General features: G+C 49.9%; 1 protein-coding gene across 9 annotated transcripts in view; it reads right to left on the bottom strand.

Annotated features, from left to right (window-relative positions):
- The window catches only part of ZNF236 (zinc finger protein 236), a 105,630-nt gene that overhangs the window by 15,290 nt on the left and 68,056 nt on the right, over positions 1–22,284 (bottom strand). For 5 of the 9 annotated variants that reach the window (XM_034642953.1, XM_034642952.1, XM_011233022.3 and 2 more), the window contains 8 exons: positions 20,080–20,362; positions 15,419–15,522; positions 13,330–13,695; positions 12,420–12,565; positions 12,085–12,325; positions 11,553–11,732; positions 8,531–8,686; positions 2,957–3,144 (listed from right to left, as the gene is read on the bottom strand). In XM_034642953.1, coding sequence (XP_034498844.1) covers positions 2,957–3,144; positions 8,531–8,686; positions 11,553–11,732; positions 12,085–12,325; positions 12,420–12,565; positions 13,330–13,695; positions 15,419–15,522; positions 20,080–20,362 — 1,664 coding nt within the window. Of the gene's footprint in view, positions 1–2,956; positions 3,145–4,177; positions 4,260–7,937; positions 8,375–8,530; positions 8,687–11,552; positions 11,733–12,084; positions 12,326–12,419; positions 12,566–13,329; positions 13,696–15,418; positions 15,523–20,079; positions 20,363–22,284 lie in introns of those variants that run through there. The other 4 variants (XM_011233021.3, XM_011233023.3, XM_034642954.1 and 1 more) reach the window with 4 other exon arrangements.

Below are 22,284 nucleotides of genomic sequence, written 5' to 3'. Positions count from 1 at the left end.
ATTACAGACTCAACTGTGACCCTTGGGTACGAGCCACCTACCACCTCCACGTGAGTAAGTACTGGAGACCGCACCCCTTCGTGTTTTTACCTCCATTTTCTCTTATGGACGTTATAAAGAAACAAAAACATAGAAAAATGGTACACAATAAATGTATACTATTTTCATGTCTTTTTAACATTTATAATTCACGGGTTCACACTCTTGGGTCCCTTCGGTGGCTTTCGGGAGGCCCCGATTTTCCACGTGCTGAGAGAGTTTCAGAGCAGACACGTGGGATCGGCTGCAGCCTTTGCCCGTGGCCCCTCGCTGCTCTCGCTTCACGTCCTCACTGAGTTCAAGAAGGACGTGTTGTGAACAGCGTTAAGGGATTACTTATTAAACCCTTCGATATTTGCGCCTCTTAGTGACCACCTCCCACTGTATTGGACAATTATTTCTGGAACGGTTAATTTCTCACAAGCACCTTTGATTTCCAGCTCAAATTTTTATGGTCATAAACAATCCTAATAATTTACATATTTATAAGCATTTCCATATATGTTCATTAACCTTTTGCCAATAAAATGATGGTTTTATTTGTGTGATAATTCATTGTATTTAGAAAAATAGCACTCATAAAGCTAAGACAGGTTTGATCTGGTTTTTTCAAATTTTCAGATTATTAGATAAGTCTGGCAGCTAACAGAAAAGATTCCAATAAAAACACAGGATTTCTATTGGAGATCTGTAGTACTACTGTTTTATACGATGTATGCTGATTAATCAATTTGGGTTTAAACTTTTGATTTGATAATTTTTGGAAAGTAAGCCAGATACTATGGGTAGGTGAGACAACCCGAAGACGCGCAGGCAGGAGCCACCATCTCTCCGGACCGACCTCAGCACCGCCCCTCCTGCTGCCCTCAAACCCCGCCAGCCTGGACGTCCATGCTGTGGCAGGACAGAGAGAGGATGGCTGACATGGAGAACTCCCTGCCGTGGCGTGCCGTGGCGTGGCGTGCCGTGGCCCGCGAGCACAGAGCCAGTGCGGTCTGTAATCTGTGCTGGGTGTGACCCAGCAGGAAGGGGCGGGGGCTGGTGAGCAGACAGCAAACTCCTCCAGGCCACGTAAAGAAACGTGGACGTGGTGCTGAAGGCAGCAGCGACCACGGAAGGGTTTTAGCCACAGAAGCAGCACATACACATGGACCTTTTGGAAATTCTTTTAAGCAGTATCACCAGGGGGACCTGCTGATGGACCACGGTGGGGCCAGAACCCCTGGCCACCTCTGCACCACCCTGCACGTGGCAGCCTGACTTCATCACAGCGCTGACACCATCATGCGCAGCCCTGCACTCTGACGCCGTCTGTGGAATCTTCTCGGGGCAGCAGTGCCTGCTCAAGTGTACAGGGCGCTGTACACTTGGCACTACAGTAGTTAGACAAGTAGTCGTGACGTAAAAATTCTTTAAGATACAAATTCTAATGAAATTTAATGGCTTTGAATAACTTTTGCAGTGTGGGGCCAGATTTGATCAGAAGAGCCAGAGGCATTTATTTCTATGATTATTTGTTTGTTTTCTGTTTGTTAAATTATATCACTTTGAGAATTAGCGATTGTTATAACTGCAGTGAAAGTATTTGCTGGGTTCCGTTATTAAAGTATGTAAATATTTGCTGGGCATGTGTTTCCTCAGTGCGCTGGGTGGCCACTGGGCCCCCGGTCCTGCCCCAGGCTGGCTCAGGGAAGCCCCGCAGGCAGGGCACAGGGATTGGGGCCAAGCAGGGCGCTGCTGCCCCGAGAAGGTTCTCCACACGGCGTCGGAAGCACAACCATCGGCTGGTACGAACCGCCCAAGACTGGCTCCGGGCAGCTCCGCACGCCTCCGCCCGGCCGGGGCGGGCAGGGAAATGCCCCTTCCTTACAAACAGCAAGGACTAGAATCCAGTCCAAACAGCCACCCTGTGGCCAGCTGTGACCGGGCCAGACCACTCCTGCCCTGGACGCCACGATTGTAACTCCTCGTCCTGTGTGGGCAGCCCGTGTGGAGACCAACAAGCCACGAGAACGCATCCTGCTTCTGGTCACATCCTGCCATGTGTCCAGCAGGGCAGGTGTATGGAAAGGGGAACGACCAGATAGGGTCAGTACAATGAATCTTCCTTATCATTTACCACGGTTTTTCTAACTAAACTCTGAAAGGTGTTCCGGCGTCTCAGCTCAATGCATTATTCAAAACGCACACCCTTCGATCCAGCACATTGCAAGCATTCACCTAGGACCATATGTCACCGAGAGCATGAGAACTTGTACACTACTTGCCTAAACCCCGAATGCAACACAGTGCCCCTTGACAAATTCGTAAAACTAAGTGCTGCATGGCAAGGAAGAAACTTTTGTTTTGCTAAAATCACTGATGCGGGGGGAGGGGGCACCCAGGTGGCTCAGCTGGTGAAGCATCCAGCTAGGTCATGATCTCAGGGTCATGGGGTCAGGCCCCCCCGCCTATCCCTCTCCGTCTGCTTCCCACCCCTCAACCCCTGTGCTTGCTCTCTCTCTCTCTCTAAAAAAATTAATAAATACAAATCTTGAAAAATAAAAAAATTAAAGTTAAATCACTGATGGGGAAGGTATTCACAGTGTAGTGAGAGGGACGTTCAGACTACATGACATATACATGAGCTCGCTTCTGCAGAGATGTTAACACGTGTCTCTGTATATCTGCACATAAAGGTTCGGAAGGACAGATACACTAAAAGGTCAATCGTGTTTCCATCTGGCTAGTGGATTTTTTAAAATAGTCGTCTGCTTTACCTGAATTTTCCTGTTCTTATTGCATTTAACATGTTACTTGTATTTTAATCAGAAAAAAACCACTTCACTTTTGAAAACAACGTTCAGCGTATACATTTAGGAAAGAAGAAATTAAAGGGTGCCACGACCCCCTTGCGAAGGCAAGGGCAGCGCCCTACCTGAGAAGCAATGTTGAGCGTGACCGTGTCCAGTCCTCCAGAGAGCAGGCCCTGAGTGTCGGCCAGAGTCAGTGTGACACTGGCATCTCCTCCCACCCCCGACGAAGACATGACCAGGTTCTGAGCAGACATGGCAGACGGAGACATCGGCGCTGTCGAAGGAAGGCTTCCAGCGGTGGCGTTCAGCTCTGCAAAAGAGGAGCGAGCACGTCACCAGCACAGCTGGGAAAATCCACGCATAACGGGACGGGAGGGTGGTTTTATGAAGGACCTAATCTGTCAGAATCAGCACTGACGTCACTAAGCTTCTGAAATGACATCGAGATCATTACAGACTCTCTCATTCCAACTTTACGGCCAGGCTTCTACAGTTTCTAAATACCTTTATGCATAAATACACTCTGCTTACGTACAATATCAAGAAAAACACAGTGAAAGAGTAAAAATATGACCTTACAGTCCTAGTCACTACTGCTAAGGCAGAAAGAAACTGCCAAGAATTTCCAGGACACTGTCCCCGTCTAGGACCAGAGAGGAGCCTAAAGAGAGGAACCAAGTGGGACCCACCAAGCATCGATCAGAAACATGGTTTACAGTGTGACCATTCCTGCTTAGCCCCCCTTTACCCCCCTTATGTCTGCTTGGGCCGAAATAAACCTCACGCAGCCCTTTAAATATTGATTTATCCTGCATGACATCTTACTTTTCTTCGGAAAAGACAGCAAGACTTTTTAATATTTTCCCCTTGTAGCCAATGATAAGAGAAAGGAAGATATCTGGGACAGAATCAGGCAAAGAAAGGCCTTTTCTTCTACAAAACAGAAAGTCATGCACTCGGCTGGCAAATGAGATGGGCTGAACATGGGATTATCAAAGTCCTGTGGTGGGCACCAACAGAAAACAATTGTTTGAGTTTTTACTTGTAAGCATAACACACGTGCACATGCATGTACACACACACACATACACGCACGCACACAATTCTCACCATCTATCCTTCCACTCATGTAACAAACATGACTTATCCACTGTGTCGCCGCTGGGCTAGGTGCTACGGACACCGAGATGGTAACTAAAGCAAAAAGTGAAAACACTATCTCCTAATTAGGTTTGAAAACAAAACAAAAAGAGACTCCTGTGGCTACATTGTTGTGACTTGGGTCACATCAGTCCAGAGCCTCTGCTCTACGTCAGGGCCAACAGGGAAACTAGGTTACTTACTTGTAACTGGAGTCCTCCAAATACAATGCCTCCATAGATCCACACTCTTGGAGTCCCACACTGTGCTGCACAGACCTGGAACCTTCAAAAGCAGTATAACCATTAGGAGGCTAGGAGTCTGCTCTGCGGCAGCCACCGGGGCTCCAAAGACCACCTCATCAGACCCCACCCGCCCTGCTGAGCTTCTGCGCAGAGTGGGCTGCTGGGACACGCTAGGACCGGAGGAGTGTGGATTTGTGGAGGGTGTATGTTCTAAGCACTCCAGTTACCAGTACATGGGTCAACCTCGTGTTCCCTAATGTCACCTCCACGCACCCTTACTCTTGCAGACTAGCATGCACGTATGATTTTAACGTGAGCAGACAGAGATTAAAAAGAAGAATCCCGAGAACCTGGCAACGACCAGCTACACACACTGACGTCAATCAAAATCACTAGCATGAAGACTGGGGTTGGGAGGTCAAAGCACTCGGTCTAGAGAAGCACATGGTGAAAGGCTCACCGGACTTACATCTACAAAGAGTGAAACCAAATGCTAAGGGGGTTCACTGCGACTCACACGGCCAAGACTTCAAACCTCACCTGAACTCCTGAAATAAAGGAATGTCTGTTCTCTGCTCCCCACCAGCAGAATCGGACTCCCTGATGATCACTAATGCAGTGAGGGGGTCCAGCACTGTGCGGCACAGGAGATCCAAAGAGAAAACAGAAGCCTGCGTGTCGCTGAGCTGAAGCGAATCCCAACACAGAGGTCGGTGGGGACACTGACCTCAGCCAGCACTGGAGTTCACATCTCTACACGAACAGTATGTGAATGACTGTTCAGCTATGTTCCTCATTCAAGACATTTTTCCACCAAGAAGATGATATCAGTTCAAGTAGAACTTCTGTCCTCAAAATGGTCCAAAAACAGGTGATGTGAGTAGGAAAAAAATAAAGTTTTCTTAAGCATGCAATAGAGTAACTAATTAAAAACTGTAATTACATTTGTTCAATACATAGTTCTTAATTATATAGAAAAAGATTTATTTAAAGCTCTAGAAACCAGTTTTAATTCAAACTAAATACTCTCAACCCGGAAACTAAGGATGAATACTTGAGCACGGACTGCAAACTCTCACCTTCAGTACGCCTTTTACCGGCTCTGAAACCACAAGTCCTCTGGGCCACATCACAAAAATCTAAGTCCTATTTCCATTTATGGTTCTAGCTCAAAAAAAGTCATCTCTAAAGGATTAGTAAATCCCTTATGGTCATCAAACCCAACACTGTCTTAAATCATTGTTGGGATAAGTTTTCATAGTTTCTGAGAAAGCTTAATGATAATTTTGGCAAGTTTCATAAGTAGTTTAAAGGATATGAGATCAATTTTTTGAGATAAAAATGTGGCAAGAAAGGTGTGTGTGTATGCTGTGAGGGGCTGCGGGAACAGGGAGACACATCACTGGGCCATTCATCCCCAAGGAGAAAGTGGGGAGAATGTCCTCCTTAATTATAAAATGTACCCAAAAATGGGAAATGTTAGACTTCTGAACTGCTGGGAAGTAAGTAATTGATTATACTTAAATCTAGAAGAAACAAAGGCTAAAATAACCTTACAAAGGAAGGAAAAAAAGAATTGTGGCTTTTTCCATTGAAAGTATGACTCAATTTATTCATCAAAATTATATTAATAGTGGACAAAGGTTAAGAACAAAAAGATAATACCCATTTGAGATAAATTCCTTAAAAAGCTGCGCTAAACTTCCAGCCTCTGTTAGTAACACCATCTGCCTCTGGAAGGGCACTCACATCACGTGTGACCACATCCTAAGAAAGCCACGTGTGTCCGATCTTGTCGTGGATGCGTCAGGGTCAGACTGTGAAGAGGCCTCCAACCCCGTGTCAGACATCTGACAGAAAGCCATGCCTCTGTCTCGCACGTGGAACTCTGTGGTACTTCAGTTTATCTCTATGCCCTAAAAGGTAAGGCCCTTGTTCTTCTCACTGCTGCAGTTAAGATGCAAAGGGCCAGAGCTGTTCCAGAGGCTGAAAGCCTCAACCACATCTCATGCCCAGAGAGAACTCCAGATGACCACAGTCACAGGTACCTTTGCTGTGCTCTGATCTAAGGGCCATACAAAGTGGCACTTCCAAACACTGAGAGTTTTTGTTTTACTGTTTTTCTTAGAAGAGGCATGCCTAATCACAAAATCATCTTAGTTTCAATTCCTACGTGGTGTGGCTTGAAGCCGGGCCTGGGAGTGACTCTGATACTCAGGAAAACGTCCCTTTCTTAAGATGCAATCTCTTGACCAGTGTTATACCCACAGGGTGAGCTCCATTATTATAACCAGTACCAGTGGGATGTGCGAACCTCTAAAAATGTCTGCCTACTATCAAGGATTGAGTAGTTCAACGTATGAAGAAACTCTTCCCACATCCAGGTTTATTCAAAGGTCCCAAAGGTATCTGAGGACATAATACCACTGACCTGCTCGTATAAACCTAACCCTGTATTTATAAGAGCTGATATTACGTCATTAAACATTTTAAATTATGAGCTCAATTTTTAGTTCATTAAATTTCTTGGAAAAAAATTTTAAATAAGGCACCAAATTACACCAAAGGAAAGAAGTGTTCTCAGCTGGCTCTAAGACAGTAAGTCTAAAGGAGAGACAAGCATTAAGTCATGGAAAAGGGGAACGCTGTGCTTTTTGAAGAAACATCAGAGCACGACACACAGTGGCCTTACGCACAACTGCTGCTCCGAGCTCCTGCCACACAGAGAGACCCCTCCCCACAGTACGAGACTCCGTCGCTGCGTGTGGGGGCGACACACGGAGTAAAATCCTCATGTCTAACTAACCAGATGACCGCACAGCCCTTGAAGCCCAAGTGTTCTCTGCCCTGATCAGAATATCTCCCGCTTTCAACAACATCGTGTTTGCATCAGCAAACATCCAGGATCACCAAAGTAGCACAAAAAACCACTCCATTTAAATTAAAACACCTAAAACTCTACTTGTCTTTCCATGCATTTGCCAAGGGCTCATTAAACAGGTCAAGCAGAGCTTCTAGACGGATGCACAATTCCACCCCTGCCGGCTGGTACGTTCCCCAGGGAAGTGGGCCAGGGAGAGCGGGAACTGCCACCATTCCAGAATGGAGCCCACGACAGTCACCCACACTGGTCCACGAAACAGAGAGCACAGATGCTATGGAAACATCACAGGCCAGAAATCCAGGCTGGGATCTGCCAACACAGGATTCTGACAGTTCTTAACCACGCAGGTGCCCGCACACATGTTAGCAGACCGGCCGGGGCGGGGGGTGGGGGGCGCAGGACAGAAAGCTCTTCCACCGTGCCAAGTGGCCCACACATCCCCCCCCGATATGCCAGCCTGCCTCAGCTCACGGGCCTCTGCTCAGCACCATGCCGCCACTCAGGATAGACGCCCCCACTCTCACAGAAGCCGTCCCCACCAGGTCAATGCCCTGTGACCTATGACCTGCTGTCCTTTATCTGCCATGACTGCCATAATTTTACAATGCTTTACGGATTCTTCAATAATGTCTGTGCTTCATCGGTTTGTAGGATCCTAAATGCAAAGGGACTATGTCTGTCCTGCTCAGTGTCATGTCCCCAGATTGGGCACAATTCTTACCACACAATACACTTAGCCTTTTGTTGAAGAAATGAATTACTGAGTAAGAAAGCATTTCAAATAAGCATGGGGGAAAAAAAGCCTTCTTGTAGCTACAAATACATCTAAAAATAAAATTTTTTCTCAAAAAGTGAAAAAGTTGGAAAATTAAAAGGGCTAAGAAATGAATAAAATCTCTACAAGATAAAGAAAAAGAGACAGGTGTGTCATTGTAAACCGCTAACAAGTCCTTGTGAATCTCTAACTTATTACATTGGAGCTCATTTGCTTTCATTTGTCCAAGTCTACACTTCAAAACCTTAGAAAGATGCCTTTTTAAAACCGTGTTCTCGTCATGTGCGCAGGCGCCAGGAGATTCTCGCTGCGGAGCACAGAGCAATGAGCCAGGCAGGTCCCCGCGCAGGGCACAGGGGCAGCTTCGAAACGGAGTCCTGGAAGTGCCCACACACATCAGCACACAGCGCCTCGCGCATCTGAATGAGACGATTCGCTTTTGCACCTTCGTCAGCAGAACGACTACCTGATGGGAACCCTAGAGCGGATCTGCGTCCTGGACGGAGAGACAAGCACGCGTCACAGGTGGTGGAACACGCAGTGGACACACCAGTCGTGAGAGAAGACGGGCGCCTTCTCTCCAGAGACCGGGCACAGCCCTGCGACTAGGCTCTGGGACCACGTCCCTGGTGCTGACGCGCTGGCTGCGTACCTGAGGAGTTCAGGGTCGCGCTCTGTGCGAGCAGCTGGTCACTGCGTATGGTTAGGGTGGCCCCTGGGGACCGACCACTGGCAGCAGGAGCTGACAGTCTTATGCCTCCGTTTACTTCACTACTTCCGGGAGCATTGTGCTGAATAAGATCTTGACCTAAACGGAAATTAATATTGTGATATCTGCAAGTCACACGTTAATTCACATCCTGGCAAGCGGGTCAGACATAGGATAACGTCCTATTAAAACGAAAGCTGTTTGTTTATAGTAATATTTATAGAAAAGAATGAAAAGACTATGAGTACATCTCCCCTACATACAGTCTTTGCCCTCTCTCTAAGCTGTAAAGGATGGTGAAGTGCTGAGGACCTCTACTTTAACTCGGTACTCAGGCACTTAAAATTACAGACTTTGTTGAATACAACGTAAACTGGGTTGAAAATACTTGCACTTGTGTAGACCGACCCGGTGTGGCAAATGTGTGTTTAAGTGGATTGTAAGGACATCACCAAATGATGCTAGGCCCTCCCCCTGACCTCCCACAACCGGGGCTCGAGGAAGCAGTGATCCCGCAGGTCCCGGGTGAGGGTTCCCCGCAGCACGGCACTCGGGGCTCACATGGGCCTGGGACGCACGCCCACCGGGGGGGACCGGCCTTCCGTTCTAAGCCTGCGCATGCCAGCTTCCGTAGCGACAGCGATCGTACACCGTGACCAAACTGTACGGAAACAAGCACGGGGGGACTGGAAGATCTGCTGACAGGTCAACAAAACCCACATGGAATGCGCTGGGGAGACTGGACACAGACTAGTTACTTTAAAAAAAATATCTGCTGTCAAGTTAGGCATAAGCAAGACAATTCTGCAAAACTGGAGGGGAACGCATCAAAAGACAGAAGGACGGGGCACTCGGCGGCATCACCAGTGCATCCTCACCCCACTCCGCAGAAGCAGAACTGGGAAAGAAGCTGTGTGTGGTGGGCAAAATGGGAAACACAGACCTCTGCTCAGCACAGCAGACCCGTCTTCAAGACGCCTGTGGGTGAAGGGTCAGAGTACATGGGTATCACTTTTTTGATTCTCTGCTGAAAACTGCCTGAAACCTCACATACCAGGGCTCTGGTACAGAGAAACTAGATCATTTGGGGGGCCTGAGCCATCCTTGCCTTTTACCCAATGTTCAGTTTCCTTCTCAAACGACCTCCGAACTGCTAAACGTCCACAAAACTTTACTGAAGTAATAATTGCTTTCTAGCACAGACAAGAGTTTATAACTACACACACTAAGGGGAAAAACAACTTCCTGCAAAATAACTGAAAATCCTACCTAGATGCTTTCAACAAGTGACCATAAACTCAAAGTTTTCCTACAGCCTTTTTGGTGTGGGGTAAGGAAATGCTGACGTGTGAGTTGCCAATTCTCACAAGCACGTTAACGAGGATTGAGAATAAGAAGTCTCAAGTCCAAGGTTTGGGCAAACCTCATGTCATCGACTGACTTAAAGATTTCTCCCAGGATAAACCTTTAATGCTAATTTTTTTAAAAAAATTAGTTAAATTTGTCTCCTTACTGTTTTGAAAATACTAATAAGCAATAAAATAACTACATGATCGATAACAGGAAAACACGGGAGAAACAGAAGCACAATGCAGAGCTAAATAACACAGTATCTGAACTCTAAGCAAGAATCCTGCATTGCGGGCTTTTGCACAGGACTAGCACAGCGCCTCATACATGGAGAGCACTCAAGGAAAGTTCATTTGCTCAACAAAAAACTTCCTTAAAATAAAATAAAAAACAACATTAAAATTCAGACATATACAATGAAAGCAGGAAGGTTACTGAACTACATAAAATTTAAAGTTAGTATGTTTGCTGCCTAATAGCACCTAAAATCACTCCATGTCACTCAAAACCAAAACTCCATCCAAGAACAGGTTCCTCGAGTTTGTCACATATAGTAAAAGAAATAAAGACTAAAAAAGAAAGCTTCTGGTTTCCTCCTGAATAAATTTTCTTTCTATTGCACTCATAAATTTTGCAGAAATCTCCCTGAAACATGAGTCTATTAGCCCGGACTGCTCCCCTAGCTGGGTCGGTCCAGTAGTCTGCCCACCACTACCGCTTGTGTTTTGAGGGAAAATGCTCCCACGTCCACCATCACACCCTCTTCTCCAGGGACAATGTTCTGCCTCCTAGCAAAATGTTTTTCTTATCTTTAACAACAACCTCATAAGGTTGCTATGAGGCTTAAATAAATTAGTATTAAATGCATTAATATTTGTAAGAATACTAGAATAGTGCTTTGCACATAAGAAGGTCACAAAAATTGCTGCTAAGTTTACTGAACAGCTAAGAGTCATGTGGGCAAAGCACACTGGTACGTATGTGGCAGGCTCAGCCAGAGGAGAACGTGCTGTGAGAACTGAGGACACTGGAGGACAATCTGATCGGGAACGCAGCAGCCCTGACAGAGGGACACCGCCGCCTGGTGGCTGACACACAGGATTAGTTTGCCGAGTTCCAGTGACCTGCACTCCCAGATGATACTTTCTCCCTGTTTATAGCCTTCTCAGTGCCCCACGGCACACTTCACATGGTCCTACACAATCTGTGCCGACTTCTGAGAAGGAGCGTAGGAATCTAGAATGTCCCCGCACACACATCATCCCAGTCATATGCCTCCAGTTTAGTGGGGCAGAAACATGGACGGAGAAGCTACCGCAGCCCGCTGCCCACGGACCAAATCAACGTGATGGGACAACAGACTCAAGCCGGAAGGACGTGAGGAACTCTCACTGCTAACTTCTGGTAACAGATTTGAACCGTGACACTATTTCACTAAACTTGAATTTCCCACATTCATAACAAATGTGTATTAAGCACTGGCTTTATGCAAAACTCAGTTTTGCAAAAATTAAAAAAAAAAAAATATATATATATATACACATCCATACACATAAACAAATAAGATATAGTCAAATTGCAGGGTAAAGGACGTTTAAAATGTGAAGTGACTAACCAGAGATGGTCAGGGTGATCTCCTGGGGAGACCCCGAGGACGACGCAGCGGTGGGCCCGGCAGCCTGTGCCAAGACCTGGCTCAGACTTGAGTTGTTAATGGTCAGGGTGATCTCGTGGGGGCCGCTGGACGTGGACACCAGGCCTTGCGATGTCATCACCTGAGAAAGGTCTTGAGTCCCTGGTCATCGTTACAAAACAGAACAAAGCTAGGCTTAAAAAAAAAATAGTAATTTTCTCCTTTTTTATATTAAAAATACTTAGTGAAACTGTTATTTCAAAAGAAGATTCAAAATAAAACATCAGTTGTCTCTGATTCCCTCATGCAGAGAGATAAGAGAGGCTTACGGTACGACCGGAAGCCAACAGGACCACGGGAGCAGGTGCGGGCCGCTATCTATGCACGGACGGTGCCTACACATCCCTTGTTGCCGGGGAGGCTTCCATACGCTTGGGATATCTGCTGTGTATGCTGAGCCTTCCAAAGACAGAAGGGCAGCCCAGCGTCCTAACTGCCCACGGCGCTCACTCACCACTGCTGCTGGTGGTCATCACGGGGTCCTGCTCAGACAGCGGGCCGATGGTCAGACTGGCAGATGTCACAGTGGGCTGTAAGGACAGGCCAGGGATAGGTTGGATGACGACACTGGCTGGGACCGTGCTGTCCTGGGTCTGAAGAGAGTTGTTCTGTGAGGCCAGGCCAGGCTCCCCTGGCAGCTGCTGAGTAAGCAAGTTGCCCTGCTGTAACGTTTGCTGCAAAATACTTGGGTCGATCTGCAAAACAACAGAGATCCTCGTCATGCGAAATTCATGCTTACGTGTGATTCTGGCCACATCAGAGCCTGGGATGCCACGGCACGCGTCGTACCTGTAATGTGATGTTATTAATGCTGGAGGCATCGATCCCGGAGATCTGAACGTTGGGGCCAACTAAGTTAGCAGCCAGTTGTAACTGTATGCCCTCCAGGGTGGTCAGGCTCCCGTCCGTCAGGGACACCGTCCAGTCACCGCCGGCTGCAGAGAGACACAATGGAGATGGCTGCCTATCGGACAAGCTCCTTCGACAGGAAAGCAGCTCATTCGCACACAGGGCTTTTTATACACCCAAGTGTTACACTTACGTCAACGTGATCTAGTCAATGAGGACTAGTATTTACTCCACGCCACACACGCACCTTAGCTAATTCAACACAGAGCAAACCCTCTGAAATAGATATTGTCCATCTCCAACACACCCGGGAACTAGGCTCAAAGAGATTACACTGATTAGCCCAAGAATTAACACAGCAACTAATAATCGTGTTTTTTCAGGCTTTAATCATGCCACGGGTCGCATACATGGAAAGAAAGCCACACGACATGTCTGATAGCTAAAAATATTCACTCTATGTAAATACACGAAACACCTAAATGGCTCAAATGTAGTACTTCTCCGGCACTAGGTGACCCGAGAGCAGTCAGAGAACTCTCCGACGTTACATATGCCGTTCACGAGGACTGATCAATAACATCTCACTACGAAGTCTGTGAGAATGCTGAGGACAAACACAGTGAAACCAGTGAGAAAAAGCTAACACAACTGCCGGAGTGTTGAAGCCCAGACTTCATGAAAAGAAGAAGAGGGAACGACAAGCGTAACTCATCTGAACAACGAAATTTCCGTCTTCCCAGTGCCCTTTAGGGCGAACTGCTCCCAGCGGCGTCTCCCCCGGCACACAGACAGGCAGGCAGTGTCCACGCCGAGGGGCCCCTCCCCAGCTGCCCCGCTCTGGGCTCACCTGACACGGACGCGGGCAGAATAGCCTGGCCCACCAGCCCTTGCTGAAGCACATTTTGCTCGAACTGTCCCGTGAGAACCGAGTTGTTCATGACGAACACGTTCGGGTCGGTGGACGTCGGACTGAGCAGGCTCATGGGCTGCAGTCCTTCCGACGAGCTTCGAGTCACTGGCTTCCGGGCTTTCTTCGGGTCGGGCTTATAATGGAACTGCATGTGAGTCTTCCTCCGGCCCGACGTGCGGAAACGCAGCTCACAGTGGGGACACTTGAAAGGCTTTGCTCCCGTGTGCAGACGCATGTGCACCTTCAGGCTTCCCTTCGTCGAGAAGGCGTTGCTGCAGACATGACAGCTGAAGAGCTTCTGACCTGTGGGAAGTCCAGCCGGGGTCAGTGGGGGCCAGCGACGCTACATCCGTGAGCACTGGTGGGCTCGGATGGGGGTGTGTGCTGACCCCGGGGACCCGAATGCTGGACGGTGAGCCCCGTGCTCCCACGGGATGCCCTGCAAGGGACAGAGTGCTGCTGCAGAGCCTCTGAAGTGAGCACACGGTCTACAGTGTGAGTCCAGCATTGTCACAGTGCTCGGACGTGTGCAGCGCGTGGGCACTGCTGCCCGCCCTGAACCTCGGCAGAAGCTGAGCCAGCGTCCCCGGGCAGCTCAGCCCTGCCGCGCTATCACCCGTCCCTCGGTGCACAAAAGGCACGTGCGTGTCTCAGCACCTGTCTCTCTTCCTCTGCACGGGGGCCCCCCCACATACCCGCACAAGTGGACAGCACCCTGGACCCAGGGGTGCAGATCACACGATCAGCTGCTGGGACTCTGGTGCTTTTCCCACGTCCAGGGCATGATGAAGGCTGTGGAAGTGGACCTGAGTGCCCTGTCACCCACCTACTCTGCCCCAGGGAGGTTCTGGGAGGACAAAGGGCTCCTTCTGTTTCCTTCTACTGCTCCCAGAAACCAATACTAACTTTTATTTACCAGGGTGGGCACACCGGGACTCACCCCAGACGAGGGCGGCCTGCTGACCTAATCCTGCTTGGGGGTGTCAAAGGTCACCTGAGGAGCCAGCGTGGAGGAGGAGCCCTGAAAGGTAGACTTTTCTTTCTATTCCTTATGCGTGGGAGCTAACCCTGAATCCCGTGAGCGTGAGTCGTCCTGAACAGCGCTGGCACCGGCAGGCGAGCGACCGACCCCCACCGGACCTGGGCTGCCAAGCGGACGCCTCCTGGTCCTCGGCAGCTCACAGCGCCTAACAAAGCGACAGAAACACTACCCGCAGAAGAGACACACTACATTCACATATCTATTTAATTCCAAATATTAATCTACCAGAAAAGAATTACAGGGCTTTAAGTAAATGTATGAGATTTGTTTTGTACATTTTAGTCAATTCTGCTGGTAACCAAAAATTAAGAAGATAAATTAGTTTGGTAGCCATAATCCTCTACCCCTTCCTGAGAGTTCGCCACACACCAATTTCTAAGCGATAACCAGAGGCTCAGAGTGGCTTCAGAAGTGGACACAGACCTCCAACCTAGCAGAGGTGTGGAGGGGGCCCCCCTAACCAGTGGGACGCCCTGTGCACGTCAAGAAGCAAAGCCTCAATATCCTTTCATTCGGACAACTAACCTTCTGTTCCTCAAATGAGCTGAAGGGAAAAACACGGCCACTGAAAACCGGACATTAATGTTTTTCCTTTATAGCATTTCCCCTACATAAAAAGAATTATTGCCTGTGAACTCTAATGAGATTTGCTAAATCCCCAGATCTTCTAAAACCTCAACAAACCACATCTCTTTGGCCTAAATGAGACTAAGAAGTAATTTTTTTAACAAAGGTGTTCAAGTCTGAATAAAAATACAAGACCACCTACAACCTGGCATTTGAGACCAAGCTCCTTCTCCTCAGTGTTATCTGGGTCATATTCCCCAAGTCAGGAATCAAAAATCCTTGTATACTCATTTCTTTGTGGTTCATGATTTTTAAGCTTTCTATGATTCTGAAAGTATTTCTGTGAGCAAGACACATAGGAAAAGTCTAAAACGCCAACATAAGGCCCCTACGTGTGACACAGGTGCTTGTCCTTACCTGTGTGGGTCTTCACGTGGCAGTCCAGAGTCGACTTAACAGTAAAGCTCTTCCCACATTCATCACATTTGTATGGCTTTTCTCCAGTGTGGATCCGAACATGCCTAGCCAGAAAGCACGTGCAATTAGAAAGCACTTGCAATGAAGTGTTCTTCACTTTAATCTCACATACATTTACAAACAACCTCACAACTATCCATATAAATGAAAATAACGTGTCAGCACAGGCTGAGCACATTTGGCCAGATAACACCTTCCACCTTCACTCTACACAAAAACACCACAGACAAATTCAGAAGAAAGAAAAATCTGCAAGACCAATGAAAACAGGGCTTTCCTTAAAACCAAGGAGTGCTTATGAATCGATAAGAAGAGGAGAAAGATCACAGTGGAAAACAGGCGATATACAGCTCAGAGAAGAAACACATGACCAGAAGCGCCGTGAAAGGGTCTGGCCCATACTCAGCATTTCCAAAGAGCAAATTAAAATAAGGTATCATTTCCCCATCTGTGTGCTGAGGGCCCAGTCTAGGGTGGTCAGGGAACTTCCAGAAGCTGACGGGCATCAGCAGCATGCCCTGTCTGGAGGCCAGCGGGTGGCACCTGCCAGCACTGGCCTCACATGCACGCAAGTGCACACAGAAGCACACGCGCCACGGTGCTCAAGCAGAGCTTGTATAGCACTCTGCAGTACTCACGTAGTGCTCGTGCAGTGCTCTGCAGTGCTCGTATAGTACTCGTATAGTGCCTGTGCAGTGCTCTGCAGTGCTCGTATAGTACTCATGTAGTGCTCGTGCAGTGCTCTGCAGCGCTCGTATAGTACTCGTATAGTGCTCGTGCAGTGCTCTGCAGTGCTCGTATAGTACTCCTATAGTGCTCATGCAGTGCTCGTATAGTACTCGTATAGTGCTCGTGCAGTGCTCTGCAGTGCTCGTATAGTACTCCTATAGTGCCCGTGCAGTGCTCTGCAGTGCTCGTATAGTACTCGTATAGTGCTCGTGCGGTGCTCTGCAGTGCTCGTATAGTACTCGTATAGTGCTCGTGCAGTGCTCTGCAGTGTTCGTGCAGTACTCATGCAGTGTTCACAAAGTACTCACGTGGTGATCATGTGGTACTCGCACGGTGCTCATGCAGTACTTGTGTGGAGCCCACGCTGTACTCGTGCAGTACTTATGCAGTACTCATGCAGTGCTTGCACAGTGCTCACGTGGTGCTCGCACAGTACTCATGCAGTACTTGTGTGGTGCCCGCGCTGTACTCATGCAGTACTCACGCAGTGCTTGCACAGTGCTCACGTGGTGCTCACGTGGTGCTCGCACAGTACTCATGCAGTACTTGTGTGGAGCCCATGCTGTACTCGTGCAGTACTTATGCAGTACTCACGCAGTGCTTGCACAGTGCTCACGTGGTGCTCGCACAGTGCTCACGCAGTACTTGTGTGGTGCCCGCGCTGTACTCATGCAGTACTCACGCAGTGCTCGCACAGTACTCACGTGGTGCTCACGTGGTGCTCGCACAGTACTCATGTGCTTGTGCAGTAGTCATGTAGTAATCGAACACGGAAAGCTAAATGCTCACACCGAGGTGTCATGGGATGAATTCTGGTGTTCCCCAACAACAGAACACTACGTCGCCATTACAGGAAAGTAATAGGCGTGCGGGCACTGGCAAAGATGTCTAAGACCCAGTGCAGAACGTGATGCTGACATGCCTGTGGACACTTCTGAAAACGTACCTAAGAAACTGCGGATGGCTGTCCCTGACGGCCTCCGTGCTATGCTCTGTTTCGTTTTGCTCCCTGCGACCGCTGTGCGGTATCTACGACGGGCAGGCTGAGCCTCCCGCGACGCCCACGCGCAGGCCGGGACAGGGGCTCCGTCGGCCGCGAGGCTCTTCTACACCGCCTGCCGTTCGGCGTCGCTCTCCGGGTCGCGGGTCAGACACGTGTGTATGTGCTGACGACCAAGNTGCTGTGATTATGCAGTACTCATGCAGTGCTCGCACAGTGCTCATGCAGTACTTGTGTGGTGCCCGCGCTGTACTCATGCAGTACTCACGCAGTGCTCGCACAGTGCTCACGTGGTGCTCACGTGGTGCTCGCACAGTACTCATGTGCTTGTGCAGTAGTCATGTAGTAATCGAACACGGAAAGCTAAATGCTCACACCGAGGTGTCATGGGATGAATTCTGGTGTTCCCCAACAACAGAACACTACGTCGCCATTACAGGAAAGTAATAGGCGTGCGGGCACTGGCAAAGATGTCTAAGACCCAGTGCAGAACGTGATGCTGACATGCCTGTGGACACTTCTGAAAACGTACCTAAGAAACTGCGGATGGCTGTCCCTGACGGCCTCCGTGCTATGCTCTGTTTCGTTTTGCTCCCTGCGACCGCTGTGCGGTATCTACGACGGGCAGGCTGAGCCTCCNATGTGGTGCTCGCACAGTGCTCACGCCAGTACTTGTGTGGTGCCCGCGCTGTACTCATGCAGTACTCACGCAGTGCTCGCACAGTGCTCACGTGGTGCTCACGTGGTGCTCGCACAGTACTCATGTGCTTGTGCAGTAGTCATGTAGTAATCGAACACGGAAAGCTAAATGCTCACACCGAGGTGTCATGGGATGAATTCTGGTGTTCCCCAACAACAGAACACTACGTCGCCATTACAGGAAAGTAATAGGCGTGCGGGCACTGGCAAAGATGTCTAAGACCCAGTGCAGAACGTGATGCTGACATGCCTGTGGACACTTCTGAAAACGTACCTAAGAAACTGCGGATGGCTGTCCCTGACGGCCTCCGTGCTATGCTCTGTTTCGTTTTGCTCCCTGCGACCGCTGTGCGGTATCTACGACGGGCAGGCTGAGCCTCCCGCGACGCCCACGCGCAGGCCGGGACAGGGGCTCCGTCGGCCGCGAGGCTCTTCTACACCGCCTGCCGTTCGGCGTCGCTCTCCGGGTCGCGGGTCAGACACGTGTGTATGTGCTGACGACCAAGTGCTTTCTCGCCTCTGCCCTGTGTCCCGGCCCTCGGCCCCATCCGCGGGCCCACGGCCTCGCAGGGGTCTGAAGTGGTGCACGGATGCCCACAACGCTGCCTCCACCGCCTCCACACTGGTAGCCCCGGTCCTCAGGACAGCCTCGCCTGGGATTCCCACCACCCCCCACGCTGACCTGGCTCTCCCCACCAGCTACCCTGCGCACTCCCCTCCCGGCACCCCTCCTGCCAGGCTGCACTCCTACCTACAAAGCACCCCAAGTCCTTCATCACGGTGCCTGGTGTTCTCCCCGCCGTACGCCTTGCTGTCTTACTCCCCAGCCTTGAATGCACCCCCTCACTTCTGGGGGGTGCCTGGAAGGGACACTACGGCTCCCTATGGGCTCGCTCTAATCCCCACTAACCCACCTCACCATCACCCTCACTGGCACACTTCCCTTCCCACATGCAGGCTAGCCATCACCTTCTACACTCACTGGACATGCACTTCCAACGCAGGAGCCACTCTGCCGCCAGCCTCTGTCCCTCCCACGCGGAGGGACCTGAGGGCAGCCTGCTCCGTCACCCACCTCAAAATCCTAACTGCTCTTCCCTGCGCCATGCTGCCCTACCTTCCACCCATGAGCATCCCCTAACACAAACACCAAGTATCCTGTGTTGTCCTGCAGGACAACACTCTACACCTCACCTTTTCCCCTGGGCTGAGCCTCCCCACAGCTGTCAGGGTCCTGGGGTCCAGTCCTGCTGGGACTTGACCTCACACCAGTCACTGCCATCGGGCTAACTGGCCTTAATCACAGGCTGCCTCTTGACACTGTCACACACCCCAGCGTGTGCTTGTGCCCTCGCTCCCCACACAGACCAGCACTCCTGGGGACAGCAGGTCCCTGATGCGGTCTGCAAACCCACACAGTTAAGCACCACGTCATCCTCAATAAATAATTCATTTCCTTCCTTCCTCGCTCCCTCCTCCCTCCTTCCTCCCTCCCTCCTTCCTTTCCTCTTTTCTTTCTCTCTCTTTTTTTCTTTTACCTCTGGTAGTCCTCCCTCATCCACAGGAATATGTTCCGAGACCTCCAGGGGATGCCTGAAAGTGCGGATGTATACTGTTTTTTTCCTGTACATACGAGACACTTATCGTAAGGTAGAATTTCTAAATTAGGCCCAGTTAAGAGATTAACTACGACAACTGATGATTGGGCAGAACGATCCCAACAACAGCTGTGATGAACGACAGGTGAATGCGCTGTCCCTCTCGCAGCACCGTACCGACCACACTCCCCATCTTCCCGTGCTGACGTGAGATGACGACACAGCCGCGTGACACAGTATGAGGCTACCATGACCTTGTGACAGAGGTCAGTAGGAGGATGGCCCACTCAGGGACTGTGGTGACCTCAGGTAACTATCTGAAACTGCAGATAAAGGGGGGCTGTTGACACCACAGCCGTTTAGACATGCACACGAGCCATGTACAAAGCACACTGCTTTCTAATCAACGTTCCAGAAGAGCCCCACAGTCCACACCAGCTTAAAACCCTCGCTCCACACACGGATCAGCCTCTCGGGAGGCAGCACTTTCGAAGCAGCCCTCCCTGGCCGCGGGGCAACACCGAGCCGCACACAGACGCTGTCCGCGAATGCTGAGAACGTGGCGGCGGCCTCACCTCACCAAGTCGCTGGGCTTCTTGAAGCTCTTGGGGCAGTAGGAGCAGCAGTTGGCGTACTTGGGCTCGGCCTCCAGCTCCGCCTGCCTGTCCTTCATCTCGCTGATGCGGTCCTTCTCCGCAGCCGACTGCACCAGGACCTGCTCGGAGACGGTCGCACTTTCCTGCGGCCGAATCTTGGCCAACTGCGCCGTCTCCTCCTCCGTGAAAGTGATGACCTCCGGACGAGCCTTTCGAGACGCACTTCTTTCAGAATTCTCTTCCTCTTCCTCCATACACACATCTAAACAAAATACAGGAAAAGGATCCAATCCTAATAAAAAATTAAGTTTTCACAAAACAAGTAAAATGAAACCAAACAAGTCTGTAGGGTGTAAAGTGAGTTACACAGGAAGCTCTATTTGGGACAAAGGCGTTTCCTTCCCACCACTAGTCCACGGGAAAACCAAGCTGGGGCCCCGGAGGGAGCAGCACCGTGGTCACCTCGTCACAACAGTGCCAGACTGAGGACCAGCCCGGCAGAGAGCTCCTTTGAAAGCACCAGCGTCCACACACGTCCCCAGCATTCATAAACACAGACACTCGCTGACTAATACGGGCAAAAACTGAATTATCATCAGATAAAGAAAATCAGTAGCTCAAGACAGAAGACCAAAGTGATAAATTCGCAAAAAGGTCCTAATTAGTTACCAAAAAACCCTTAAAAATATATATATTTAAGTATTCTCTCAGTGAGACGTGAGGTTGTATTTACACTGACTGAAAACAAGAATAAGGTGCTATTAGAATCTGACAGAAGAAAAACAAGTTGGCTGGGAATGGGAGCTTGGAATGGCACAGATGACTAAGAAGTGAAAGAATAAGACCTCAAAAGAAACACTAACTAGCCAAATGGACAGTGGTTAGCACCACATTAGTGACAAGAGCTACCGGGTTGCTTCTGTTAGGATGAAGGGAGAACGATGGGAGGGAGGGAGGGAAGGAAGGAGAGAAGGAAAGAGAGGGGCCAGGGGGGACAGGGAAGGTGGGCTGTGGAGGAGAGAATAAGATTTGGATCGATTTGGCGGGGACAGACAGTAGCCCCACCAGCACAGATAATGAAATGTGGAAAGTTCTGAGAACCCAAACAATAGGGCAAAGCCACGGGAGGGAAAAGGGCAGTGAAATGGAGCACAACACACAGACGACGCGGAAGCCGACGGTGTCGGGCCACACGGACTCACGTCCTAACACACGTGACCAAGGTCAACCCCTAGGACATGAAGCCGGTGCAGCGGCTGCTCTTCCTTAGTGACCCGGAGCAGACAGCACCACGACAGATCGTGGGGGAGCGAACACAGACATAGCAGAGTGGCGAGGCCGCCCCAGGAGCCCCCCGGCCCATCCGAACGGCAAAGCTGCATCCTCAGCCCTGGAGGCTGCTGCGTTGGCTCCCCCGTGAATGCCCTCCACACCACAGGTTCCAGAAACAGGGTGTTGTGTCCTACGCTCTGTAATTCCCTGCAAGGAGAAGAGTTACTCTTCTCTCCTTGTACTTCACTAATCACAGGACAAAAGTGGAAATAAAGGCTTTATGAGGAATGATGAGACTGAAGAGTTGGCGGTGTGTCCTGACAAAGTCCAAGGGGTCAGAAACATCGACATTCAGAATTACCTACTGAAGAGGCCAGGGGAGCAGCCGCTCTGCAGTGGAGTCAGAGTCCTTACCGTCTGTAGGTGGGGTAGGCACATTTTAAAGACACTTTCCCCAAAACATAAGAACAAGCTACAGGCCTATTATGTCAGTCGAGCGCACCGGAGACAACTGTGACCTGGAGGCCAGGTGAGCACAGAGCACACGGGGGTGAGAAACCAGGGACGGAAGCCAATGAGCTGCCAGCCTTCTGATGGCTGCGAGCACGCCAACCTCACATTCACAGCCCTGCCTCGTCACACTCACTCCACAAACATCACATGCCAACTGTGTGCACAGTCAGGTCTCATGCTGTGGACAGACCACCGTCGGGTAACAGGGTCCAAACAGACAACAGCACATTCTTCATCCTGGCATTTCACCGGGGGATGTGCTAAAGAGAGATCACCTCATCCGTTCACAATGCCCCTCCCCGGAGGCCCGCCTTACCGGGTGCGTCTGACACTGAGCTAGCTACACGGTGCTTCGCGTCGACGCACTGAGGGACTGCAGTGAACGCACAGGCTGGCGGA

This window comes from Ailuropoda melanoleuca, chromosome 14 (genome assembly GCF_002007445.2).
Source record: "Ailuropoda melanoleuca isolate Jingjing chromosome 14, ASM200744v2, whole genome shotgun sequence".
NCBI lineage: Eukaryota > Metazoa > Chordata > Mammalia > Carnivora > Ursidae > Ailuropoda > Ailuropoda melanoleuca.
This window is presented reverse-complemented; position numbering and strand designations above follow the sequence as displayed.